This window comes from Martes martes (genome assembly GCF_963455335.1).
Source record: "Martes martes genome assembly, chromosome: 8".
Taxonomy (NCBI): Eukaryota; Metazoa; Chordata; class Mammalia; order Carnivora; family Mustelidae; genus Martes; species Martes martes.
In genome coordinates this window covers 40,245,947-40,268,160 of record NC_137895.1, presented here as the reverse complement: position 1 = coordinate 40,268,160, position 22,214 = coordinate 40,245,947, and the positions used below count along the sequence as shown (strand labels likewise).

Below are 22,214 nucleotides of genomic sequence, written 5' to 3'. Positions count from 1 at the left end.
CCTCTAGGAGCTAGCCCTGCCTACTTTTGCAATCTCAGAACTTCCCCATTTCCCCTTGCCTGCTGTACCTTGACTTTTGCTGTTTCTCGGTCTTTACACTTGTTTCCTTTTTCTTCAATGCTCTCTCCTCCACCACCTTCACAGATGGCCTTTCTTCACCTTTCGCTTGTTTACATAATGCTTATTTAAAATTACCTCTTCAAAGAGGGGGTTCTTTCTTCACTCAAACTTAGCAGATCCCTCTCACTGGTTTCTCCTTTACTTTTTCCCTTTGATTTTTTTTTTTAAACCACAATTCAAAATTATTTGCCCACTGAAGGGTTAGAATGAGTGAATGAATCAGATGAAGGCTATAGATTGTTACTATGTGAGACTAGATCATTTATTGATTTATTTTGCAAATGTGGAGAACCTGTCATGGGCCAGATGCCAACCTGGGTACAGAGATTCCAAGAAACAAGCCACTCTCCTTGCCCTTAAACATGATCCTGTGGCTAAAATAGCTTTGTGAGCAGATACACTGCAGTACAGTGGAAGCAAGCTAGAGTAAAACACAGATGTGGAAGAATTAGTTTCCTTGGATTTCATGAGAGGATTCATAGAGAAAAGGACATTTCAACTAGATTCTAAACCTGCTCCTAAACTCTACTATTTTTGCATAATTAATGAACATTGGCAGGATGAAACACCTTTGAAGGTGAGACACCTGGGTGGCTCAGGTTATGGTCCCAGAGTCTTAGGGTCAAGTCCCACATTGGGCTCCTTGCTTGATGGGGAGCCTGCTTCTCCCTCTGCCTGCTCTTCCCCTGCTTGTGCTCTCTATCTCTGACAAGTAAATGAATGAAATCTTAAAAAGAAAAAAAAAAAGGAAAAAAAAAACACTTTTGGAAGATATAAGCTAAAATTAAAACTTAAAAAAAAAAATCCTGCAATTAAAAACCATTTACATTTTATAACTTGAGGAGAATATATATATTCCTCATGACCTGAACCAAAATCAAGGGTTGGACTGTTAACTAGCTGAGCCACCCAGGATCCCCCAAAAATATTTTTATATTATAAAATAATATAAATTTATTATTTTTAGCATGTTCATGTTGTTATATACTTAGGTTTTTCCAATTCAGAAGTCTTTTTTTCTTGATAATGAAATATTTTTCCAGGGAAATGCTGCATAAATCTTTGTTGAAATACACTACATTGTTTTCTGTCGATGACCCTGAAGTAATACAGAATTTACACTTTAGTGGTTGCAATGCTCAAACTTGACAGGTAGTGCATTGTGTTTGCTGATAAAGAAAGAAAGAAAGAAAGAAAGAAAGAAGATATGGCACAAGTCTAAGTGGCTTTGTGTTTATTTAGTTTTGAGAAGAAATTAATTGGTTTAACATAATGGTTCTAAAGCACAAAGCCTAGATAGACCCGATTCTTTGTATTTTTTTAAATTATTATTGCAGATGTCATGGTGTCTAAACAAATATATATATTTTAAAATTGTCTGTCTCTTCTTTTGTGTATTATTTAAAGTGCCATAAATAATGGAAATATAAAACAAAGCTATCCTGGAATTGGGTGTTTTTTGAAGTGATGCTTTCATTTTGTTATGCAAATGTTGTCTACTTTTCCCTTAGAAAGAATGAGTGTATCCAGAACTTTCTACACAACATTCTCATAATTGGAATTGCATTAGGGTTAGAACACAGTACTTCAAGAGGAATCAGTAGTAATATGCATGTTCATTTATATCATTAATGGAGTATTTAATGAGCTATCAAATTGAGATTGAGGTTACTATTAGATGCCTGAAGTATCAGATTATTTATTGAAAGAAAATCTGTTTTACTTGTTCATGTAGAAGTAGGACAGTTGACCGGGCAATATGAACTATTGTAGAGCCTGGCTGATTACCTGCTGTATGAATTGCTACTACACGAAAAATATGACTGTGTTGAAAATAGCCTTTTCCTCCAGAACTGGTTTTAAATCTGCAAACTTATTTTACCTGTTCTTTACTTAGGGGCACCTGGGTGGCTCAGTTGGTTGGGCATCTGACTCTTGATTTTGCCTCAGGTCATGATCTCAGGGTTGTGAGACTGAAACCTGTGTTGGGCTCTGTGCTGGGCATGGAGTTTGCTTAAGATTCTCTTTCCCTTTCTCCTGCTCTCTCTCTCTCTCTTTCTAAGAATAATAATAATAACAATAGTAATAATAATAATTAATTAATATTTCAAAATTCTTCATTATAAAAAGGAAGAAAAAGAAGACCTTGAACATATCATACATCTGTTTTCAAGCAGATCTACTTCTGCTTGAATCCAGAGGTACATATGGGGGTCAGAGCTACAAATGCACGACCAGATAAATAAAATAGATCCCTAGCCCCATTGAGTTATTGAACATTTAAATACACACTCTTAAAAGACATGCCAAAAAAAAAAAAATCATTCTATTCTTGGAATAGTTAGTAATCTAGTGTATATCTAAATTGTAATTTGCCAACAGGCTAACTGGCTACATTTTTGGCTTTTAACTGAGTAATAATTTTTTCCCTATAGTTCTGAGTTTTGACATATGCCTCAAGCCATGTATGGCCACCATGAATCTTCACCTACTTCTGACCACTGGCCGTCACTGGTCATCCCACATATCTGTGGTTTTGCCTGTTCTAAAATGTCACACAAGTAGAATATAGGAGAATGTTCTTAACAGTTTTATTCATAGTATTTAAAAACTGGGAACAATCCAATGTGTAAATGCAATCTATGCGGATAAGATCCACAGATTTGTCATGTATTGAGCTGTCCTAGATTGTTGAGAAAAATTTAGGAGAGTAACAGATATGTAACTTGGAAGAAAAGGAGAGTTGCCCTTTCATAAAGAATATCATCAAGAATTCTTAGCACATCTTAATGAAATTAAAAATGAAAGGATGGAGAAAATATATTGATGAGACTTGAGACCTCAGAGCTAATTATGTGAGTAAATTATCATTTTTTTCAGTAAAAAACCCCTATTTTTGTGAAGCTTTTTCAACTTAATTAAGTGTGCCATAATAAACAAGATTAATTGCATGCTAGCCAGGGAGAATTCTGGTATCTCCAAAATCAAAGATGAAAGTCAAAATCACAGGATAGATTAGGAAGATAATGTTGTCATCAATCAAAATTTGTCCCTTTAAGTTTGTTTAGCAAAGAAATATGTTGAACAAAATTTTCTCAAAATCTACATTTATTATGGGATTTGTTCTAACTTATCATTACTGGATAGAAGCAGCATTTTCAAAAGTAAAATCATTTCATTCATTTAACAAACATCAACTAGTCATCTCTTCAGCAGTAGATAACATGGAATGTACTAGGATTATAAAGATAAATCAAATACAATCCTGACTTTGGGTAAATCAGATTATGATCAAGAATATAGAAAGGCGCAAAAAATGGATATAACAGGTGATAGATGCTACATTATAGTGATTAACAGATTATCTTATCACTCCACAATATTCGTATTGAGAAATAATTCTTCAACTCTTCAAATAGGTGATAGAAGTTTTGCCATGCCATACATTTTACATTCACCTCTAATTACAACAGCTTACCAGGTTATATTGTCATTATTTGTTTAAATTTTTGTCTTCAACAATAAACACTGAGTTCTTCGAGGAGAGGGGTTATAATTTCATAATATATTTCATAATTATATTTCATATAATTCATTGCTTAATGAAACGGAGTGGATACTTACTAATAACTTTTATGGAAGGAAGGACAAGTGGAGGCAGTGCGTATATAGAAAAGGGTGGCCGTGTTACCTGTAGCTGAGAAGGATTTTTCAAGGATTAGTGATAACTAAGAATAGAGCCAGGAAGAGAGGAAAAAACACTTAGATATTATGACAGAAAGATTAATAGGTAATGTCAGTAACTGAAAGGGAGAATAATTTTTAAGGAGAAATGATGTAATCTAGGCAGAGTGATTTTGAGATGTTGACAAGACATCCTAGACACACTGTCCAGTAGAAGGCTGGAAATGCTTATTTGGTAGTCAGGAACAAGTCTGGTTAAAGATGTGAATCTAACTGTCACAATCATAGAGGTGATATTGAAGTTGTGGAAGACTAGGGAATTTCCAAGAAAATGTAAAAAGTGAGTTAAGATTAATTTCTAAATATTGAAGAATTCAAAGGAATCCCAAAGAAGAGGAAAAAGTAAAGGATTTGGAGGGCTCTGAACTTTGCAAAGACCTTGAAGAATCATCATTGATGTATTTCAAGAGAGAAGGGGTGAAAAGCTGGGAGGCAGGGGAGCATAATGCTAATCAAGCCGTGGAGCATAATTCCTGGGTTCAAATCTCAGGTCCATCATGCGCTCTTTTTTTTTTTTTTTAATTTTTTTATTTTAATAAACATATAATGTATTTTTATCCCCAGGGGTACAGGTCTGTGAATCGCCAGGTTTACACATTTCACAGCACTCATCATAGCACATACCCTCCCCAATGTCCATTTCCCCACCACCCTCTCCCGTCCCCCCTCCCCCCAGCAACCCTCAGTCTGTTTTTTGAGATTGAGTCTTTTATGGTTTGCCTCCCTCCCAATCCCATCTATTCATTTTTTCTTTTCCTACCTCCCCCAACCCACCCCCGCCTTGCATCTCCACTTCCTCATATCAAAGAGATCATATGATAGTTGTCTTTCTCCGATTGACTTATTTCGCTAAGCATGATACCCTCTAGTTCCATCCACATCATCGCAAATGGCAAGATTTCATGTCTTTTGATGGCTGCATAGTATTCCATTGTGTATATATACCACATCTTCTTTATCCATTCATCTGTTGATGGACATCTAGGCTCTTTCCACTGTTTGGCTATTGTGGACATTGCTGCTATAAACATTCGGGTGCACGTGCCCTTTTCGGAGCACCACGTTTGTATCTTTAGGATATATACCCAGTAGTGCAATTGCTGGGTCATAGGGTAGCTCTATTTTCAGTTTTCTGAGGAACCTCCACACTGTTTTCCAGAGTGGTTGCACCAGCTTGCATTCCCACCAGCAGTGTAGGAGGGTTCCCCTCTCTCCGCATCCTCGCCAGCATCTGTCATTTCTTGACTTGTTAACTTTAGCCATTCTGACTGGTGTGAGGTGGTATCTCTTTGTGGTTTTGATTTGTATTTCCCTGATGCCGAGTGATGTGGAGCATTTTTTCATGTGTCTGTTGGCCATCTGGATGTCTTCTTTGCAGAAATGTCTGTTCATGTCCTCTGCCCATTTCTTGACTGGATTATTTGTTCTTTGGGTATTGAGTTTGATAAGCTCTTTATAGATTTTGGATACTAGCCCTTTATCTGATATGTCATTTGCAAATATCTTCTCCCATTCTGTCAGTTGTCTTTTGGTTTTGTTAACTGTTTCCTTTGCTGTGCAAAAGCTTTTGATCTTGATGAAATCCCAATAGTTCATTTTTGCCCTTGCTTCTGTTGCCTTTGGCGATGTTCCTAGGAAGAAGTTGCTGCGGTTGAGGCCAAAGAAGTTGCTGCCTGCATTCTCCTCAAGGATTTTGATCAATTCCTTTCTCACATTGAGATCCTTCATCCATGTTGAGTCTATTTTCATGTGTGGTGTAAGGAAATAGTCCAGTTTCATTTTTCTGCATGTGGCTGTCCAATTTTCCCAGCACCATTTGTTGAAGAGGTGTCTTTTTACCATTGGATATTCTTTCCTGCTTTGTCGAAGATTAGTTGACCATAGAGTTGTGGGTCTATTTCTGGGCTCTCTATTCTGTTCCATTGGTCTATATGTCTGTTTTTGTGCCAGTACCATACTGTCTTGATGATGACAGCTTTGTAATAGAGCTTGAAGTCTGGAATTGTGATGCCACCGACTTTGGCTTTCTTTTTCAATATTCCTTTGGCTATTCGAGGTCTTTTCTGGTTCCATATAAATTTTAGGATTATTTGTTCTATTTCTTTAAAAAAAATGGATGGATTTTGATAGGGATTGCATTAAATGTGTAGATTGCTTTAGATAGAATAGACATTTTCACAATATTTGTTCTTCCAATCCATGAGCATGGAATATTTTTCCATTTCTTTGTGTCTTCCTCAATTTCTTTCATGAGTACTTTATAGTTTTCTGAGTATAGATACTTTGCCTCTTTGGTTAGATTTATTGCTAGGTATCTTATGGTTTTGGGTGCGATTGTAAATGGGACTGACTCCTCAATTTCTCTTTCTTCTGTCTTGTTGTTAGTGTAAAGAAATGCGACTGATTTCTGTGCATTGACTTTATATCCTGACACTTTACTGAATTCCTGTATAAGTTCTAGCAGTTTTGGAGTGGACCCTTTTGGGTTTTCCACATATAGTATCATATCATCTGCAAAGAGTGATAGTTTGACTTCTTCTTTGCCAATTTGGATACAAATTTTTTTTGTTGTCTGATTTTTTTTGTTGTCTGATTGCTGAGGCTAGGACTTCTGGTACTATGTTGAACAGCAATGGTGATAACGGACATCCCTGCCGTGTTTCTGACCTTAACGGAAAAGCTTTCAGTTTTTCTCCATTGAGAATGATATTTGCGGTGGGTTTTTCATAGATGGTTTTGATAATATTGAGGTGCCTCCTATCCCTACCCTTTGAAGAGTTTTAATCAGGAAGGGATGCTGCACTTTGTCAAATGCTTTTTCAGCATCTATTGAGAGTATCATATGGTTCTTACTCTTTCTTTTATTAATGTATTGTATCACATTGATGGATTTGCAGATGTTGAACCAACCTTGCAGCCCTGGAATAAATCCCACTTTGTTGTGGTGAATAATCCTTTTAATGTAGTGTTGGATCCTATTGGCCAGTATTTTGGTGAGAATTTTCGCATCTGTGTTCATCAAAGATATTGGTCTGTAATTCTCTTTTTTGGTGGGATCCTTGTCTGGTTTTGGGATCAAGGTGATGCTGGCCTCATAGAATGAGTTTGGAAGTTTTCCTTCCATTTCTATTTTTTGGAACAGTTTCAGGAGAATAGGAATTAATTCTTCTTTAAATGTTTGGTAGAATTCCCCTGGGAAGCCGTCTGGTCCTGGGCTTTTGTTTGTTTGGAGATTTTTGATGACTGTTTCGATCTCCTTACTGGTTATGAGTCTGTTCAGGTTATCTATTTCTTCCTGGTTCAGTTGTGGTAGTTTATATGTCTCTAGAAATGTATCCATTTCTTCCAGATTGTCAAATTTGTTGGCGTAGAGTTGCTCGTAGTATGTTCTTATAATTGTTTGTATTTCTTTGGTGTTGGTTGTGATCTCTCCTCTTTCATACATGATTTTATTTATTTGTGTCCTTTCTCTTTTCTTTTGGATAAGTCTGGCCAGGGGTTGTCAATCTTATTAATTCTTTCAAAGAACCAGCTCCTAGTTTTGTTGATTTGTTCTAGTGTTTTTTTAGTTTCTATTTCATTGATTTCTGCTCTGATCTTTATGATTTCTCTTCTCCTGCTGGGTTTAGGCTTTCTTTGTTGTTCTCTCTCCTTCTCCTTTAGGTGTAGGGTTAGGTTGTGTATCTGAGACCTTTCTTGTTTCTTGAGAAAGGCTTGCACCGCTATATATTTTCTTCTCAGGACTGCCTTTGTTGTGTCCCACAGATTTTGAACTGTTGTGTTTTCATTATCATTTGTTTCCATGATTTTTTTCAATTCTTCTTTAGTTTCCTGGTTGACCCATTCATTTTTTAGAAGGATGCTGTTTAGTCTCCATGTATTTGCATTCTTTCCAAATTTCCTCTTGTGATTAAGTTCTAGCTTCAGAGCATTGTGGTCTGAAAATATGCAGGTTATGATCTCAATCTTTTGGTACCGATTGAGACCTGATTTATGACCCAGGATGTGGTCTATTCTGGAGAATGTTCCATGTGCACTAGAGAAGAATGTATATTCTGTTGCTTTGGGATGGAATGTTCTGAATATATCTGTGATGTCCAGCTGGTCCAGTGTGTCATTTAAGGCCTTTATTTCCTTGTTGATCTTTTGCTTAGATGATCTGTCCATTTCAGTGAGGGGACTGTTAAAGTCCCCTGCTATTATGGTATTACTGTCGATGTATTTCTTTGATTTTGTTATTCATTGGTTTATATAGTTTGCTGCTCCCATGTTAAGGGCATAGATATTTAAGATTGTTAGGTCTTCTTGTTGGACAGAGCCTTTGAGTATGATATAGTGTCCTTTGTCATCTCTTATTATAGTCTTTGGCTTAAAATCTAATTGATCTGATATATGGATTGCCACCCCAGCTTTCTTCTGATGTCCATTAGCATGGTACATTGTTTTCCACCCCCTCACTTTAAATCTGGAGGTGTCTTCGGGTCTAAAATGAGTTTCTTGTAGGCAGCATATTGATGGGTTTTGTTTTTTTATCCATTCTGATACCCTGTGTCTTTTGATTGGGGCATTTAGCCCATTAACATTCAGGGTAACTATTGAGAGATATGAATTTATTGCCATTGTATTGCCTGTAAAGTGACTGTTACTGTATATTGTCTCTGTTTCTTTCTGATCTACTACTTTTAGGGTCTCTCTTTGCTTAGAGGACCCCTTTCAATATTTCCTGTAGAGCTGGTTTGGTGTTTGCAAATTCTTTCAGCTTTTGTCTGTCCTGGAAGCTCTTTATCTCTCCTTCTATTTTCAATGATAGCCTAGCCGGATATAGTATTCTTGGCTGCATGTTTTTCTCGTTTAGTGCTCTTAATATATCATGCCAGTTCTTTCTGGCCTGCCAGGTCTCTGTGGATAGGTCCACTGCCAATCTAATGTTTTTACCCTTGTATGTTACAGACTTCTTTTCCTGGGCTGCTTTCAGGATTTTGTCTTTGTTGCTAAGACTTGTAAATTTTACTATCAGGTGACGAGGTGTGGACCTATATTTATTGATTTTGAGGGGCATTCTTAGCATCTCCTGGATTTTGATGTTTGTTCCCTTTGCCATATTGGGGAAATTCTCTCCAATAATTGTCTCCAATATACCTTCTGCTCCCCTCTCTCTTTCTTCTTCTGGAATCCCAATTATTCTAATGTTGTGTCGTCTTATGGTGTCGCTTATCTCTTGAGTTCTCTCCTCGTGGTCCAGTATTTGTCTCTTTTTTGCTCAGCTTCTTTATTCTCTGTCATTTGGTCTTCTATGTCACTAATTCTTTCTTCTGCCTCATTTATCCTGGCAGTGAGAGCTTCCATTTTTGATTGCACCTCATTAATAGCTTTTTTGATTTCAACTTGGTTAGATTTTAGTTCTTTTATTTCTCCAGTTCTTTTATTTCTCCAGATTTTCATTCTTTTATTTCTCTCTTTTAGTTCTTTTATTTCTCCAGAATTTCTTTGATTTCAACTTGGTTAGATTTTAGTTCTTTTATTTCTCTTTTATCTCTCTGGAGAAGGTTTCTCTAATATCTTCTATGCCTTTTTCGAGCCCGGCTAGAACCTTGAGAATTGTCATTCTGAACTCTAGATCTGTCATGTTACCAATGTCTGTATTGATTAGGTCTCCAGCCTTCGGTACGGCCTCTTGTTCTTTTTTTTGAGGTGAGTTTTTCTGCCTTGTTATTTTGTCCAAATAAGATTTGCTTTCTCCTGCTGTGGAATTCCGCTGTTCTTGGTGACTGAAGTTGGTTTTGGATGGGTTTCTTGTTGATCTTCTGGAGGAGGGGCCTGTTGTAGTGATTCTCAAGTGTCTTTGCCGCAGGCGGAATTGCACCGCCCTTGCCAGGCGCCGCGCTAAGTAATCCGCTCGGGTTTGCTTTCGGGAGCTTTTGTTCCCTGAGCGCTTTCCGTAGAGTTCCGGAGGACGGGAATGAAGATGGCGGCCTCCCAATCTCTCGGCCCAGAGGAGCCGAGAGCTTGGGGTTCCGCTCCTCAGTGCGCCCCCAGAGAAAAGCGCCCAACCGCCCCGCCTCCCTGGCCTGAAGTCGCGCCTTGAGGAAAGCAGTCGATTGCTGGAACCTAGAGAAAAACGCCCGGTTGCTTCCTTCTCCGTGGCCTCCGGCCGCGCTCCGAGCCCACCCAGCCTGCGACTGGCACAAGGTAACCCCGGGCTGAGAGCTCACTCCTCGGCTCTGTTGCTGTAGCTGGCTTCCCCGCTCCAGTACCTGCGAACTCCGCGGCCCTCAGACACCTCCGGTCCTTCCGTGACCCGCGGGACCTGGGGTTATGCTGACCCCGCCTGGGTTTTCCTCCGGTTTAGCCCCTGGATCGATGTCTCCCAGTGGAGCCGACTTTTAAAAGTCCCGATTTTGTGCTCCGTTGCTCTGCCGCTTGCTGGGAGCCGGCCCCTCCCCCCGGGGTCTATCTTCCCGTTGCTTTGGATTCACTTCTCCGCAGGTCCTACCTTTCAGAAAGTGATCAATTTTCTGTTTCTAGAATTGTTGCTCTTCTTCTCTTCGATTTCCCGTTGGATTTGTAGGTGTTCACAATGGTTAGATAAGCTATCTAGCTGATCTCCTGCTACCCGATGTCGTCTCAGCCTGCTACTTCTCCGCCATCTTCCATCATGCGCTCTTAGGCATGTCATTTAACGTACCTGAAACCGCTCCTTTCCTTCCTTCCTTCCTGCCTTCCTCCCTCCCTCCCTCCCTCCCTTCCTCTCTCTCTCTCTCTTTCTTTCTTTCTCTCTTTCTTTCTCTTTTAAGATTTTATTTACTTACTTGTCAGAGAGAGAGAGAGAGAGAGCACACAAGCAGGGGGAACAGCAGGCAGAGGGAGAAGCAGGGTCCTGCCCGATACACGACTTGATCCCAGGATCCCAGGATCATGACCTGACCCAAAGACAGATGCTCAACTGACTGAGCCACCCAGGCACCTCCTACCTTAATCTTTACAATGCCTGTCTCATAGATTTTTTGAGGATTATATAATATAAAATAATTTAAAAAGTAGGACACATAATAAGCACTCATTCATGGATTTATTGACCTTTGTAAAGGCAATTCCAGTATTAGGAGGAAGATTCTGGAATCCAGAGAAGAGAGAAATAACACTATACTTTTAAAATTTGAGGAAAATTAAGTTTTTTGAAGTTTTTATTTTAATTCCTGTTAATATCCAGTGTTACATTAGTTTCAGGTGTAGAATACATGATTCAACACTTCCATACATAACCTGGTGCTCATCAAAAGTGCCCTCATTACTCCCCATCACCTGTTTCATGCATCCCTCTATCCACCTTCCCTCCGATAACCATCAGTTTGATCTCTGTAGTTAAAAGTCTGTTTCTTGGTTTGTCTCTCTCTACTCTCCCTCTCTTTCCCCCCTTTGCTCACTTGTTTTGTCTCTTAAAGTCCACATATGAGTGAAATCATGCGGTACTTATGTTTCTGTGACTCATTTTGCTTGGTGTAGGCTAGTTCTATGTTTAAGTCTTTAAGGAACCTCCATACTGTTTTCCACAGTGTCTGCACCAGTTTTCATTCCTACCAACAGAGCACGAGGGTTCCTTTTTCTCCATATCCTTGCGAACACTTGTTGTTTCTTGTGTTGTTGATTTAGCCATTCTAACAGATATGAGATAATATGTCATTGTAGTTTTGATTTGCATTTCCCTGATAATAAGTGATGATGAGCGTCTTTTTATGTGTCTGTTGGCCATCTGCATGTCTTCTTTGGAGAAATGTCTTTTCATGTCTTCTGCCCATTTTTCATTGGATTATGCTATCAGTAGCTAATATCACAAACAAAATATACAGCTAGGGAGGGATCATCATTAACACTGTTTACTATAAATTCAAATTTTATTTTCTTCTTGATAGTTGCATTTCTTATTGGTTTCATGTGTTATCTCAACATATCACTGTTATTTTGAATTTATGACACAACTCATAAAACACACATACCAGAGGAGGAAAACTATCAGTTCACCACTGTTCCTCTGTGGTTTGCTTATGCTTTCATTACGGATATTCTCCTAATGTATAGATTGTTTTTAAAGGCACTTATCCACTTTATGAAACTTAACTTTTGTCTGTATCTAATATATGTATCCGATGTGTGTGAATTTGTTTAACAGAGCACAGGTAAGCAGCAGGACAGCACAGTAGACTGAGAACCAGCCAGTAAATGAGGGAACTGGGTCCCACCCTTTGAAGTGTGGAGCTGCCTTCTCATTCAAGTTACCCTGCTTATCCTACGTTACTTCCACATCTTCTGACACATTGATTCAACGGGAGTGCACACATTAGCCTGCACATGAATATTAATATAGCCTATTTTATTTTTTCTTCTTTAGATTAAAAACAAATACGTTCAGAATTTCAAATATTTTTCTTATGTCCCAGTGGATTGCCTTGTTCATCCTGTGAGGCGGGTGCATTCTAGTTTGGAATCTATGGCTTTGGTAAAGAAAAGTCTCTGTAGAAGGGAAGTGACAGGGCCAGATGTGAATTTTTGTGATCATTTTGATCATTGACCCAAATTTAGCAATGAAGTTGTATTGAGAAAGACCACAGGCAGGAAGGCCAAATAAGAGGTTATTGTTTATTAATTCCAGGCCAGAAACTGTGAGGTATGGCAGGAGTGATGATATGATAGAAATGAAACTCAAAGTTCAAGAGTTGGTGAATCCTTAGTAGTTGCTATGGTAGGAGAAAGAATGTGGAATGACTTACTGATTCCTAACTAAAGCACAGTTGTTGGGGGTGTGTGTGTGTGTGTGTGTGTGTGTGTGTGTGTGTATTTTGTTTTGTTTTTTAAACTTTTAGAACAAAAACTGAATTCTTACATGCTATGTTGCTTTTTCCAGGGGCGGGGAAATCATTGGTGGTTTTATTCTTTCCTGATACCATGCCATATTTGTTTTAGTGTTTTCATTCATTCTATAGATACTCCCCTGGAGCCTGGATCTGCACTAAACAGTGATTCTTGGCAAATATCAGAGAAGGTTATCCTCAGGCCTGCTTTCAATTTCTTTTTTAATATGATTCTCCTAAAATGGAAAGTCAATAATTTTTCATCATGAGATTAAAAAAGTGAGGATTATCTTCCTGATACATGATAAATGTTATATGGAAATATAGGTGACTTGCCTTGTGCCTCCTGTGTGTAGTTCATTGCTGCTGTGTATCTTGCCTTTAGCTGGGATGACAGCAGCTCTGTGAGCAGTGGTCTCAGTGACACCCTTGATAATATCAGTACGGACGACTTGAATACCACATCCTCGGTCAGCTCTTACTCCAACATCACAGTCCCCTCCAGGAAGAATATGCAGGTGAGAATTGCCTGCCTTCTTTCTCCAGTGCTTCTCCCAGGTTTACTCCCCAAACCATTTCATCTGAGATTAAAATATAGTATGACCTTTGAATCTGATATAATCATATAAACAGAAGCAGCTTGTGTTTATGTATTTTTTTTCAATGGATTACAGGCCAACCCAGAAAGACTTACTGTACCATATCTCCTTTTATAATATTGATATTTTTAACCCTAAAAATTATTTTAATAGCCTCATTTTTAGATAGTTCTTGATTAATTTTATATTGATCTCTGAATTAAATCACTACATCTCTTGAGAATGGTAAATCAAGAGTGGATATTAGATAATTAAGTTTTATCTTGTCCTCCTTTCCCTTGTTAAATTTGACATAGAAAATTCCTTCCTCTCTGGAGTATTTAATTTGGGTTTTCTGCACATATTTATTCTGACATTCTCTAATATGTGCAAGTGAGAATTATGTGGCCAAAATTAATGAAACTTAAATGAAGACATAGATAAAAATAGGAGTCTTTGGAATTCTTTTGAAATATAAATCAGTGCTGCTTTTTTTTTTTTTTTTTCTTTTTTAACCAGTTATCTGAAGGTACATTCCAGGGCCTATTCACACTTTATAGATTTTTCTGCCCAAAGTTTCTTTGTAATATTTTCCTCATAGCTGAAGACAGATTCAGAGAAACGTTCTACGACAGATGAGACATGGGATACTACCGAGGAGCTGAAAAAACCAGAGGAGGACTTAGACAGCCATGGGGATGGCGCTGGCAAGTGGAAAGGTGTTTCCTCAGGACTTCTTGAAGACCCCGAGAAGACAGGACAGAAAGCCTCCCTATCCATCTCTCAGACAGGTTCCTGGAGAAGAGGCATGTCTGCCCAAGGAGGAGCGTCATCTAGGCAGAAAGCTGGAACGAGTGCACTCAAGACCCCGGGTAGGCTTCTCACTTCACAGCTGTTATGCAAAAATGTTTTAATTTACGGTTTCCATTCCATCTTTGTTCACGTTAATACGAGCTTTATTTTTAATTAAATCATATTCTTCTCTGTATAGTTACTCTTTTCCATGTAAATTTCACATACTTTACCGTATAAGTCCATATGAATATAACAATCTAGGCGTTCTTGAGAGAGCACCATTATAATTTGGGGCTATTGAGTGTCTTTATTCAGCCATAGTCATTTCTGTTCATGTGGAAATAAAAGAAGTAGGCTTAATAAAAATAAGATTGCTTTCCTTCTGCCTTCCTTATGAAAGTTTGGACTATTTATGTTAAGTATGCCACTAAATTTCACTACCACCCCTGAGAGGCAAGAGCAATCACACTAATGTGATGGGTTGGAATGCTGGAGATTTGAAACACCATTTGTGAATTATACTTTACACTTGATCTTAGCCAAAAGGCCGAGAAGTGATTGAATTATACTTTATGAAAGAAGAGAGTGAAAGACTTCTTCCAAATTGTACTATCTTTTTTTCTTTTTTAAGATTTTTTTCCCTATTTTTAAAATGGTGCCTAATTTTAAATAGTGCTGCGGGAGGTCTTGTTGTACCAGAGGACTCTAAGTAGAAGCATCTTCCAGATATTCAACTGAATTCTTTTTCTAGCACTTAGCTTGATAAGATTAAGTGCTATCCTGATAAAGGAAGAGAGTTGTGAGGTATAAGACAATAACAAACTGCAAAAATATGTGTTTTTGTTTTATCTCCTTCATCACTCATACATTTCCTCAAAGAGCCATATTTTTATAGCTTTGTAGGCAATCCTCTCGATATGTTGAAGCTTGTACCTGTTGAAATCTAAATAAGTAGATAGGAACTGAAGTAATTTAAGATGTATTCACATTTTTACACGTCGTTTACAGAAAGATTACTGTGTTCATCAAAATGCACAGGCATGTATATTTGTGTATTTCTTGTTAATTAGGGAAAACGGATGATGCCAAAGCTTCAGAGAAAGGCAAAACTCCCCTAAAAGGGTCCTCTCTACAGAGGTCTCCTTCAGATGCAGGAAAAAGCAGCGGAGATGAGGGGAAAAAGCCCCCGTCGGGCATTGGAAGATCAGCTGCTCCCAGCTCTTTTGGATTTAAGAAACCAAGCGGAGTAGGGTCATCTACTATGATCACAAGCAGTGGAGCAACAATAACAAGTGGGTCGGCCACCCTGGGTAAAATTCCCAAATCTGCTGCCATTGGTGGGAAGTCAAATGCAGGGAGAAAAACCAGTCTGGACGGTTCCCAGAATCAGGATGATGGTGTGCTGCACGTGGGCTCCAAGTCCTCCCTCCAGTACCGCAGTTTGCCTCGCCCTTCAAAATCCAGCACCAGCGGCATCCCCGGCCGAGGCGGCCACAGGTCCAGCACCAGCAGCATCGATTCCAACGTCAGCAGCAAGTCGGCTGGTGCCTCCACCTCAAAACTCAGAGAACCCACTAAGATTGGGTCAGGGCGCTCGAGCCCCGTCACTGTCAACCAGACAGACAAAGAGAAGGAAAAAGTAGCAGTCTCAGATTCAGAGAGTGTTTCTTTGTCAGGTTCCCCCAAATCCAGCCCCACCTCTGCCAGTGCCTGTGGGACACAAGGGCTCAGGCAGCCAGGATCCAAGTATCCTGACATTGCCTCACCTACGTTTCGAAGGTAAGAACGTGTAAAATGACGCTGGGAAAATAGAAAATGCTATACTGTAGGATACACGGGAACTGGTTAATAAATATAAATAATCCATGTGTGTCCTAAATCCTATATCCTAAATATACGTATATCATAACTATATGTTCTAAGGTTCATATATCTTAAATTCTTCTAGTTTCTGAGTGCAGTGAGTTTTAAAGAGCTGATCTTATAAATAGCTAGGGGAAAATATGGTGTTCATTTTGAAAAATGCTCAAACTTCTCAGTCCCACTATCCATCGAATATTAGCAACAGAAACAGCATTTATAAGAAACTTAAAAATAGATGGCAATACCAAGGGGTAGTAATAAAATAATTACTTGTAAAATTTCCGTAGATTTCCATCTCTCCTTTTCACAATTAAAAATAAAACAAAATAGGTCTTCATGACTATTGGTATTCGTTTCCAGTGTTTATGATCTTGCTGGCTCTTAATGAGTCAATGATCATGAATGTAGATGAAACTGTTTTCCTTGTAAGAGATTAGATTGGAAAGATTGATGTAGCACCGTATCTTAACATATTAATGAAAATCAAGGTATGATATCATGGACAGAATTTGAAAACAGCTGGATGTTTCATATAGGGTAACAACTCCAGGGTAGGCGAGGATTTGTAGCTTCATCAGCTTTCTTGGATAGGACTCTGATAAGCAGTATAACTTGGTTTCTGTATAGGGACCATCTTTAGTACTGAATGTATGGACTATCATTGTTTTTAAATACTAATATATTTTAAGTGGTAAGAAAATACATAGTGTTAAAGACTTGGGACAAATGGTTAAGCCTCTCTGGTTCTGTTTTCTTGTTTATGAAGTGATAGATTATGATTTAGAGTCCACTATGTGTTAAGTATTTTAAATGTTTGTTTTTATTACAATGAATAAACCAAGAACCTTGATAACTGGGAAATAAAGGGTCTTGGAGTATTTACTTTTCAAGCAATCTCAGATACATGATTGCTTGAAAGCCTAGATGTTATATTCCTCAGTAGAAATATTAATTCTGAAAAACTGGCTTTTTGAAATGTTGATTCTCATTGGAAAGAATAATGACTCGTAGTGGGAGTAATTATTTCTGTTGCTTAAATAAAAGCCAATAGTGCCCTCCAGTGGCCCATTACCTATGAAACAATTTCTCATATTCGTCATAAAATATTTCACTATAGGAAATACAGATTTCATTGCAACTTAATTAGTTAGTAATCATTACGCCATTACTTCATATCACTTTATTTCCATATTTACATAAATTCAATTATATCATCTGCTTCATTTACAAAACTAAAATGTTTTCTGAACTGAACTCCAACATCTAAGTTAGCACCAACTATGTTTCAAATCACTATTATAAATATGTACTTGAATAGCCCTGGCAACGGACATAAAACCTCTGGTCTCTCTTGAGGAAAATACACACAAACCAACATGTTGCCAACAGTGTCCAATCATATTTCTAACCAACTGCCGTAACTCAGGCCACCAGATAAGTAATATAACCTCCAAACCTTGCCTTAAGCACTCCTTTTAGTTTCTGAATAAACTGTTACAATGAAAAAAAAAAAAAAGAAAGAAAGAAAAATTTAAGTGTTACATACCGAATGCGTAGAAGTTGTTTCATTATAATGGTTCTGTAAATAGGTAACAGCAAGTGTGCTCAAACTCTTTAATTTTCTCGAAAGATTCTCATGATCACTTAACCTGTAAAAGCCAAGGATTTTCATGTTTGATCTACTTTTATTTTGCCCCTTTCCTCCCCACCCCCTGGGTGGCAGCCCAGTACCAACTCACACTTATGGTGATATGAGAGATTTTTTGGCATGAGATTAAGAAGTTCGAGCTTATAAAGTTCATTAACATAGAGACAGGAAGTGCTTGGCAGCTCATACGCCAAAGCACACTTGGCTCTGTGTACTGTAACCCTAGATATTTAATGTGGATATTAGTGTCTTGGAACAACTGAAGTTGTTATTTGTTTTTCTTTTAGGTTGTTTGGTGCCAAGGCAGGTGGCAAATCTGCCTCTGCACCTAATACTGAGGGTGTGAAATCCTCCTCAGTAATGCCCAGTCCTAGTACCACATTAGCGCGGCAAGGCAGTCTGGAGTCACCGTCGTCTGGTACGGGCAGCATGGGCAGTGCTGGTGGGCTAAGTGGCAGCAGCAGCCCTCTCTTCAATAAACCCTCAGACTTAACTACAGATGTTATAAGCTTAAGTCACTCGTTGGCTTCCAGCCCAGCATCGGTCCACTCTTTCACCTCAGGTGGTCTCGTGTGGGCTGCTAATCTGAGCAGTTCCTCTGCTGGCAGCAAGGACACTCCAAGTTACCAGTCCATGACTAGCCTCCATACGAGCTCTGAGTCTATTGACCTCCCCCTCAGCCATCATGGCTCCCTGTCTGGACTGACCACAGGCACTCACGAGGCGCAGAGCCTGCTCATGAGAACGGGTAGTGTGAGATCTACTCTCTCAGAAAGGTGAGCTTTCCTAGAGGCATTGATGAAGTCTTCCCCCTCCTTCCTCCCCATGCTGTGCCTACCCTCCTCCCCCACCAAATTCCCTTGATGTCAGTGGGAATGCCACTCTGCAAAGGAATATAAAATTAAAGGGATAGAAGATAAAGGAGGCTGGGCCTTTTGTTTGCTCTTACTACCAAATTTGTAGAAGAAAAAAAAAAAAGCCATGAAGAATAGGGTAATTGTATAATTAAGTTTCTTAATATGAATGCATACATATGTACCAAACAGGCAATTTGAATGAAATTCGAAGCATATGTTTATGTATTAAATGATGTCTTCTCAAGACATGTTAATGATTTGGCCTAAGCTCCAAGACAACGTAGCTCCTTATGATAATTTGAGCATTTTTAAAGACCGTATTTAAATGGATTCTACAATTATGCTCTGAGCAATATGTTAAGTTTGCTTTATTAGTGCTTATATAGAAAAAGAGCAAAAAGATGACTGGGGAATCCTAGTTGAGTTGGAAAAAAAGCCAATTGTCAGATATGAATTCTTAGAGAAAATTAATAACACCAGTAATATTTTTAATAGGCCTCTTGAAAATAAATCATTTTATAAAGTGTTTCCCATTGGTTTAAGCAGTTTTTTTTTTAATTTACAATGAGAAACATAAAGAGGCATTCTTTACTGAATATGCTTACCAGAAAGTGTCACTGTTAACCAAAATGTCCTTAGATTCTCTCACCCCAAAAATCCTTTCTCAGGTATTTTGGTGCTGACTCCTTCCCCCTGGAAAATGTCCTGAATTGCCTCTTTTCCCAGATAAACTTAATGTTATTTGTTTCTTGATACACCTAAAGCTTTTAAAAATGCTGTTGGCCACACATCTTAGTTGTGTTGTTTATGAAAGCAGTACCAGCCACTGGAAATGCCCAATATGGTTCCCTAAGCTTTTGTTCAGTCTGTTACTGAGGATGACCTCTTTTCCAGACTTTCAGCCTTAGTTCCAGATTCATTTTTTAAGACATTGACTAAAGCTCTTACCTAGACTCTTACCACATGGCACTAGTTGTCCCTCAATCTAAAATTTCCCACTGTTCTTCCATTTCTCTTGCCTTTGTGAAATGTAAAACATGGCTTCCCTCCCACTGTACCTTTTCGTGTCCTCATGGACACGGACAGCCATGCCCATGAGACATCCCCCTGATAAGAGAATTATTTATGTTCTCTAAATTCTTTCTAAATATTTATGCTTGATAGTCCCTATAGTAGGCTGCTGATTATAAAAAACGTTTCTCTTCATCAACAAAAAACTGGGCCAAGAGACACGGGACAAACACGGGGGGATAGAGACTAAACTGTAGCTATTTGTATCTGTGTCCTTTCTAGTTTTGTCATTATAGATAGCATATGTAAAGATCAACTATATACATGAAAACAAGTACTATTTCATTTAAGTTTCTAGCTCAGAATTTAGGCTTCCTCAAGCATCTTGGATTTGAGTTTCCACACTCTAAGGTAAATGGGCACTTTCGTATGTCATTTTTAAGACTTGTAACAAGTAAATCAAATTATATTGAAAATCTGTTAACAACCTATAGTTTTAATGAACGCATCTTTGATTGTATACTGATATGCGAGGAAGCCAAGTAACAATTTCATAAGCACACGCAAATAGGTCATTATTTATTAACCCAAGTCACCTTCCAAATTACTGATTTTTTAAATTACCAATATGGCTGCATTAAGCTGACCATTTAGCCATCAACCTATTTCTCTGGCCTTCAGATATTAAAAAATCAGGCATTGGTGGTTCAGTGGTAGAATTCTTGCCTGTCAGATATCAAAAAACCAGAAAAGCAGACAAATAACTGTTTGTAACCAAGTAAACTTCAAATCAAACCAGAGAATAAATTGAGTTTTATAGATAGAAATGTAATGTTAATATTTTACTTTTATCTGTATTTTAGCAGAAGCCAACATACATTTTCCTTTACAAATACACTGGCAAATACGTAGTCACATATTTTCTTTAAGCAAATCTTCTTGTTGATCAGTTTTTGAAATAGAACAGCTTTACAAATGGGAGTGTTCCAGTATTAAAAATAACCAGATAAACAATTTTTCTAAAATAAGCCTTAGGCTAATTTAAAATTAATTCATATTTTGCCCTTGATTCTTAGTGCAATGTATTGATGAATAGTAAAGTGTGAAAAATAAAATAACTTTCCTAGATATAATATATGATATAAATATTAATTAATTCCTCCCAGGATATTACTGGTTTGAAATAATTTTTGATATGAGAGGTTGTACTTTTTCTTGGGGACAAAATTGCAGGTAATAGCAATTTATTCTAATCTTTAAAAGTACATTCAAGAAAGTTTATGATCTATTGAAGAGAAAATAAGATCCTATGAGAGATCCAGTCTTAATTAGAATTAAGCAGGCAGCAGAACGTTGGGAATGCTAAGGAAACCAAAGAGCCACACCTGACAGAAAATGCGCTAATGTGTGAATATTGCAAACAAAGTAATTAGAGTGATATGATTGAGATGTGTAAAAGTTCAGGACTTACCTATCTATAATTTCAAAATATTTTACTGATATATTCATATCTTAATATTATTGAATCAATAGTTTTTCATAAAGCTTTTCACTTGGTTCAAATTCCTTTTTCATTAAAATGTCATAAAGTAATAAATAATCACAAAAAATTCTTCAATAATTTTCCCTCCAGCTGCTCCAAATCATGGGTGGCCCCTGAGCCATAACCAGTTCCCAGTTATTTTGTTTAGTTTGTTTTGCTTTTTGTAACCTAACCAAGCTTTTTTGTTTCTTACCTAATCAAACTTTAAAAATAATCTAAAGTAGTAATGAACTTTACACATTGCTGGCTTGTTTGGAAATACCAGCTCAAGTAGCCCTGTGGAGCTTCTGTTGGCTTGGAACAGACTGGGCCTGACCTCCTCAGACTGTTGGCTAAAATCCCCCCTCTCCCTCGTTGTTGCCATTGCCTGCTGGGTCCTTGCAGGCATAGGAGCTTGTGACCTTTCAGGGTGTGTGGGAAGTGTCTACATTATAAAACGATTAGTATCCAGATTCAAACGGATATTTCTAAAGTTTTAAAAAACTTATATTGGCAAATTTAAATGTGTTTTTTTAATTTTTCTTTCATTAATTGCTCTGTGATATAAATACATGCACTTTAGACAATTGATAATTTTGGCAAACAGTGCCTATTTTCAATCTCCTTTGCAATGTCAAGCTTAAATAAATCTGCACGCGTGAAAAAGATAACCTTTAAAATGGCTCATGACCATATTAATGCTTTAGCTTGACTATAGTTCATATTTATAGGTTTTGCATATTTGTTCAGTCTGATTCCTTTTTGTTTGCTTATGCACACCATGAAAAAACCTTATGTAGTCAAAATGTATATTAGAACTGGTGTCTACATAACAGGGTAATTACCTTATATGGACATTTCCAATAAATAAAGTCATTTAATGTCTTTGGTTGCTTTCTACTGCAGTGCTAAATAATGGAGTACACGTAGAAGAAAACATTTTAGCTTTGATTTTGAGTGATTAATTTTCAAATCGATGTGTTTGCATTTGTGTTATATCATCCCCATTTTGCATATCCTGTGTATTTATTTTGATCATTGGAGGTTCTACTGGAAGAGAGCTATCATTCCTCAAATTCAAATTAATTTTATTCTTTGGTTATTCACATGCCAGAAATTGTAACAGAAATCCCTAGACTTGTCCCACTTAGATGTTGACACCCTCTTCTATTTTTAGAGAGACCATTTCTCATTTTCTCCAGACACATCCTTTCATCCCTTTCTATGGCC

The 22,214-nt window shown here is 37.8% G+C and overlaps 1 protein-coding gene across 1 annotated transcript in view; it reads left to right on the top strand.

The window, feature by feature from the left end:
* The window catches only part of NAV3 (neuron navigator 3), a gene marked incomplete at its 3' end in the record, with an annotated part of 387,672 nt that overhangs the window by 281,064 nt on the left and 84,394 nt on the right, over positions 1-22,214 (top strand). Inside the window, exons 13-16 of the mRNA XM_080811183.1 lie at positions 13,096-13,228; positions 13,890-14,160; positions 15,154-15,862; positions 17,882-18,370. Of these exons, the coding sequence (XP_080667309.1) occupies positions 13,096-13,228; positions 13,890-14,160; positions 15,154-15,862; positions 17,882-18,370 (1,602 nt within the window). The remainder of the gene's footprint in view (positions 1-13,095; positions 13,229-13,889; positions 14,161-15,153; positions 15,863-17,881; positions 18,371-22,214) is intronic.